This window comes from Lynx canadensis, chromosome E2, assembly GCF_007474595.2.
Source record: "Lynx canadensis isolate LIC74 chromosome E2, mLynCan4.pri.v2, whole genome shotgun sequence".
In the NCBI taxonomy this organism is placed as follows: domain Eukaryota; kingdom Metazoa; phylum Chordata; class Mammalia; order Carnivora; family Felidae; genus Lynx; species Lynx canadensis.
The window spans coordinates 46,779,374-46,785,388 of NC_044317.1; the positions used below are offsets into that span (position 1 = coordinate 46,779,374).

At 51.2% G+C, this 6,015-nt stretch overlaps 1 protein-coding gene across 1 annotated transcript; it reads left to right on the forward strand.

Moving 5' to 3' along the window:
• The first annotated feature begins 87 nt into the window (after positions 1-87).
• On the forward strand, positions 88-4,609 carry MRPS12 (mitochondrial ribosomal protein S12). The gene is made up of 3 exons (XM_030299037.2): positions 88-142; positions 434-501; positions 3,905-4,609. Exons 2-3 carry the CDS (start codon positions 453-455, stop codon positions 4,273-4,275), a joined length of 420 nt encoding a protein of 139 aa, XP_030154897.1. The 5' UTR covers positions 88-142; positions 434-452; the 3' UTR covers positions 4,276-4,609.
• The last annotated feature ends 1,406 nt before the right edge of the window (positions 4,610-6,015 follow it).

Here is a 6,015-nt window from a genome sequence, read left to right on the forward strand (position 1 = left end):
GTGATTGACTCTGTCGTTGACCAATCGTCATCTGTGCCCCGCCCCTTTAGCGTAAGCGGGAGGCAGAACCAGCCAATCCCTGCCTGGGTGACCTCCGGAAGGGGCAAGAGGCTGATTCGGCGTGCCTGCGGACCCTGCAAGGGTCGGTGAAGTTGATGGAAATCATTGGATTCTACCAGTCTCCCGGGCCCTCTCCTCAGTTTCCCTTCTGCTTCTGTGTGCGGGGGGCGGGAGAGGTTGTTGGGTGCCCACTCAGAGCGAAACTAAATTTACCGAGGGAATTTCTGTCAGCAACGTGTGGGGTTGCAGTTAGACCGTCAAGGAAATTCCTTGGATTTAATCAGAAGGCTCTGAGGACGTGGTGGGGAGAATTTGGGCCCTTGTCCGGCTACGGCCACTTTTTCCTTCCTGATGCTCATATCCCCTCACACAGGGACCCTGCAGGCTGTGGGATGTCCTGGTCCGGTCTTCTCCGTGGCCTCAACACGTCCCTAAATTATGGTAAGTTAGGGGCTTGAGCTGCAGAGACGCAGCAGGATAAGGGCTATCCCCGCCGGGACTTGTGTGCCTCTGCCGCAGCCCCGGGGGAATCAGGGGTTAAATTAGGGATAGATGGATACACGGTGGGTTTTAGCAGAGCTCGGGCTGCGGGGGGCAAGAGGTGGGAAGTGGTTGCCTTGGGGGCTGCTATGCGTCGTCAGGGGGCATCAGGAGTTTGGGTCAGTTGCTGATTTCTTCAGCAGGTACTTATTAAATTCCGTGGGTGAGACATCCAAGCAAAGCGCTTGGCTCATTCATTCAGCTGATATGTATTTTTTTTTAATTCTTAATTTTTAATTTTTTTAAAAGTTTAAATCCAAGTTAGTTAACATATAATGTAATAGTGATGTCAGAAGTGGAATTTAGTGCTTTATTACTTACATATAACACCCAGTACTCATCCCAACAAGTGCCCTCCTTAATGCCCCTCCCCCCCCATTTAGCCCATCCTCCCCACCCTACACCCCCTCCAGCAGCCCTGAGTTCTCTGTATTTAAGGGTCTCTTATAGTTTGTCTCGCTTTCTGTTTTTATCTTAGTTTTGCTTCCCTTCCTCTATCTTCATATGTTTTGTTTCTTAAATTCCACGTATGAGTGAAATCATATGATGTTTGTCTTTTTGTGGCTGACTTACTTTGCTTAGCATAATACACTCTAGTTCCATCCATGTTGTTGCAAATGGCAAGATTCCGTTCTTTTTGATCGCTGAGTAATATTCCATTGTGTGTATGTGTATATACCACATCTTTTTAAAAATTTTTTCTTTAATGTTTATTTTTGAGAGAGCATGACTGGGGGGGGGGGTGGCGGGGAGACACCGAATCTGAAGCAGGCTCCAGATTCTGAGCTGTCAGTCAGCACAGAGCCCGACATGGGGCTCGAACTCAAAAACCAAGAGATCATGACCTGAGCTGAAGTTGGACACTTAACCGACAGAGCCACCCAGGTGCCCCTTCTTTATCCATTCATCAGTCGATGGACATTTAGGCTCTTTCCATACTTTGGCTATTGTCGATAGCCCTGCTATAAACATTGGGGGGCATGTGCCCCTTCGAATCAGCATTTATGTATCCTTTGCATAAATACCTAGTAGTGCAATTATTGGGTCATAGGGTAGTTCCATTTTTAATTTTTTGAGGAACCTCCATACTGTTTTCCAGAGTGGCTGCACCAATTTGCATTCCCTGATGATGAGCATCTTCTCATTGTATCTGTTGGCCATCCGGATGTCTTCTTTAGAAAAGTGTCTATTCATGACTTTTGCCCATTTCTTCACTGTATTGTCTTTTGGGTGTTGAGTTTGATAAGTTCTTTATAGATTTTGGATACTAACCCCTCATCTGATGTGTCATTTGCAAATATCTTCTCCCATTCTGTCGGTTGCCTTTTAGTTTTGCTGATTGTTTCCTTCGCTGTGCAGAAGCTTCTTATCTTGATGAAGTGCCAATAGTTCATTTTTGCTTTTGTTTCCCTTACCACTGGAGACATGTCAAGTAAGAAGTTGCTGTGACCAAGGTCAAAGAGGTTGTTGCCTGTTTTCTCCTCTAGGATTTTGATGGTTCCTTTCATACGTTTAGGTCTTTCACCCATTTTGAATTTATTTTCGTGTATGGTCTAAGAAAGTGGTCCAGGTTCATTCTTCTGTATGTTGCTGTCCAGTTTTCCCAGCACCATTTCCTGAAGAGACTGTCTTTATTCCATTGGATATTCTTTCCTGCTTTGTCAAAGACTAGTTGGCCATCCGTTTGTGGGTCCATTTCTGGGTTCTCTAGTCTGTTCCATTGATCTAAGTGTCTGTTTTTGTGCCAGTACCATACTGTGTTGATGATTACAGCTTTGTAATACAGCTTGAAGTCCGGGACTGTAATGCCTCCTGCTTTGGTTTTCTTTTTCAACATTACTTTGGCTATTCGGGGTCTTTTGTGGGTCCATACAAATTTTAAGATCGTTTGGGGTGCCTGGATGGCTCAGTCTGTTAAGTGTCCAACCGGCTCAGGTCATGATCTCCCCCTTCTGAGTTCGAGTCCCGTGTGGGGCTCTGTGCTGACAGCTCAGAGCCTGGAGCCTGCTTGGGATTCTGTGTCTCCCTCTCGCTCTGCCCCTCCCCTGCTCTCACTGTGTCTCTCTCAAAAATAAATAAACATTAACAAAATAATAATACAAAGAAAATTTTAAGATTGTTCTAGCTCTGTGAAGAATGCTGGTGTTATTTCAATAGGGATTGCATCGAATATGTAGATTGCTTTGGGCAGTATCGACATTTTAACAATATTCGTTCTCCCAAGCTGACTCGATATGCGTCTCTCGTGACACCCTTTACACACCATACTCAGGAGGGAGATTCGATCATGGTGTTTGTGATACAGTGAGGCCACTGAGCGGCAGTCTTACTCAAGGGCACGCCACTAGGAAGAGACTTCTAAGAATGTCTCAGCCCCTTTGAGGATTCTGCTGTAATGTGAGACACAGAACATGAGCCGGGGCCTTCCCTGGATGTGGAGGGAGCATAAAGTTTGTGTGTGAAATGAGTGTGCCAGGGAGGAGGAGGGACACCTCCCGGAAACACCCCACTGTGTTGCTGTGGGGCGGGCACAAGTTAATATAGGTACGATGCATAGAACAGTACATGACATGGTGTGAATCTGTTTGCTTTTTTTTTTTTTTTTTTAATCTTCCTTTATTTTTGAGAGAGAGACAGAGCATGAGCAGGGGAAGGGCAGAGAGAGAGGGAGACACCGAATCCGAAGCAGGCTCCAGGCTCCAGAGCCCGACTCAGGGCTCCAACCCATCAACCCACGAGATCATGACCTGAGCTGAAGTCGGACGCCCCACCGACTGAGCCACCCAGGCGCCCCTGAGTCTGATTGTGTTTGTTACTGTTTTTTTTTTGTTGTTATTTTTTTTAAACGTTTTATTATTTATTTTTGAGACAGAGAGAGACAGAGCATGAACGGGGGAGGGTCAGAGAGAGAGGGAGACACAGAATCGGAAGCAGGCTCCAGGCTCCGAGCCATCAGCCCAGAGCCCGACGCGGGGCTCGAACTCATGGACCACGAGATCGTGACCTGAGTTGAAGTCGGACGCTCAACCGACTGAGCCACCCAGGCGCCCCTGTTACTGTTTTTAAACAGCATTAAAGTCAGTATCTTCCTTGCGAATAAAATGAGTTAATTCACGTTAAACGTTTAAGATAGAACCTGACCTGTGGCGGTTGCTCAGTAAACATTATTGCTAATATTAGCAACCACCTCTGGGTGTAAACAAACCCATCCTTGTAAAGTGCTCGCAACGGGGCCTAGAAGTCTTATGCGTTGCCTTCATTGGGATGATAACCCCCCTGCGCCCTCCCGGTTGTGTGTCTCCAGGCCTAGCCCTGGTCCCGCAGCTCGGGGCCGCCCGCCCCATGGCCACCCTGAACCAGATGCACCGCCGGGGGCTTCCGAAGCGGCCGCCTGCCCCTCCGGGCCCCACGGAGGGCCGGCCGCAGCTGAAGGGCGTGGTTCTGCGCACGTTCATCCGGAAGCCCAAGAAACCCAACTCGGCCAATCGCAAATGCTGCCGCGTGCGGCTCAGCACCGGCCGAGAGGCCGTGTGCTTCATCCCCGGAGAGGGCCACAGCCTGCAGGAGCACCACGTCGTGCTCGTGAAGGGCGGCCGCACCCAGGACCTGCCCGGCGTGAAGCTCACCATCGTGCGCGGCAAGTACGACTGTGGCCACGTGCAGAAGAAGAAGTGACCGCCAGGGCCGCCGGCGGCCGGGGCTTCCCCCAGAACGAGAACCTTCCTCTCCGGGTGCCTGTGGAGTCCTTGGGAAGCTATCCCAGCCCTGGAAGGACCTGGTCCTTGATTCAAATCCTGGCCTGGCCTCTTCCATCTGGAACGCTGCTTGCCTGTGGGGGTTCTGGGTGTGAATTGGGAAGAGGCACCCCCTGGCCACACCCTTGCCTTCCCTGTAGAGCGGTGGCTCCGGGGGGCCTCTTCTGTTGGGATAAGGCCCTGGCTCTGTACTGCCATCTGCTGGGGAGGAATGGCAATAAAAAACGCCCCTACCCCCATGGTTGTGATGTGAACCCTCCTGCCCGGTATTTACCCTCTGCGTGGTATTAGCCTGTGACATCCCCCGTGGGCCTCGATTTCCTCCAGAAAATGGCTCCACTCACATATCCCCCTTCTTGGTATAAATTCAGTGCTCTAAGTGCATAACACATGCTCCCCTACTTTAAGCTGCTGGTAGGCAGCGCTGGGTCCACCCTGTTCCCTTCCCCGCAGGCCCAGGATCTGTGCAAAGAGAGCCCGGCCCTCGAGCTTCCCCATCTGTGGAAGGGGCATTGAAAGGATCGGTCGGGATGCGCTGCTGCCCACATGGGAGCTGCTCTCCTAGGTTATTTTCAGACTCCACACCCACCTGGATCCGAATCCTGCCTCTCCCTCCTTGTTCTGTGACTTCACGCTGTTCCCGCGCTGGGCCTCAGTTTCCTCCCTCAGGAAATGGCACCGGGAGTGATACTGACCTCACCTGATCACGCGCTTGACCGTGTTCGACTTTAAGATTTGGGAGTCGTCCTTCTCACGGCTCTGTGCAAGTCCTGCCTTCCCTGCTTACTGCCCAGGTGACCTTGGGCAGGTCATGTAAGCTCTGAGCCTGTTTCCTCCTGGACTAAAGAACAGGGCCTGCATGGAGCTTAGCATACCTCCTGAAGTTCTCACGGCTGGAAATATCCCACAAGGCCTCTTAGGATCAGGGCTGGGGGCAGACGGGGCATTGACTACAGACAGTGGTCCCCCATCACTTCACGTTTCGCACCAATTTTATGGAGCCAGTGTGTTGGCTGTGCCCAGCCGGGGAGATGGCAGGAGACACGAGGGGAGGCTGGTAGGAGCGCTTTCCCTTGTGGCACGCTGGCTCCAGCGGTATGTTGCCCCACAGGAGGGGAGCTGCGCCTGAGGTAGGAGGCGGGGTGGGGGGCGTGGTTTGGGGATCCGCAGGGACTCAGGAATTCTGAAAGGAGTGGCCCCAGCCTGGTCCAAAGGGCAGGTGCCGATGGGTGGTGCCCACAGAGGTTGCCCAGGGCCCCACAGCTGAACCCCAGAGACTCCCAAAACTACAGAAAGGGTTCCTTTTGATGTCCCTGTTGGTCACCTCAAGGACAGACCACCCTGACTCCCAACTCCCTGCTAGCGATTGGCTTACCCCAGACGGTCAGCAGCTTTCCCTACGATTAGAAATCCTGGTTTGGCCTGTTTTTTGACCCCGGCTACCAACTGATGTCCACGTATCTAAGCAAATAATTTGCAAAGGAAACCTCTCTGATTACCCCCTGACTCCCCACCCTCTACCCCAGAAAGCTGTGAGCAGTCTTGTTGGATCTCTGGTTTCTTTTTGTTTCTTTCTTTTTTATTTATTTTGAGAGAGAGAGCACGAGCGAGGGGAGGGCAGAGAGAGGGAGACAGAATCCCAAGCAGGCTCTGCACTGTC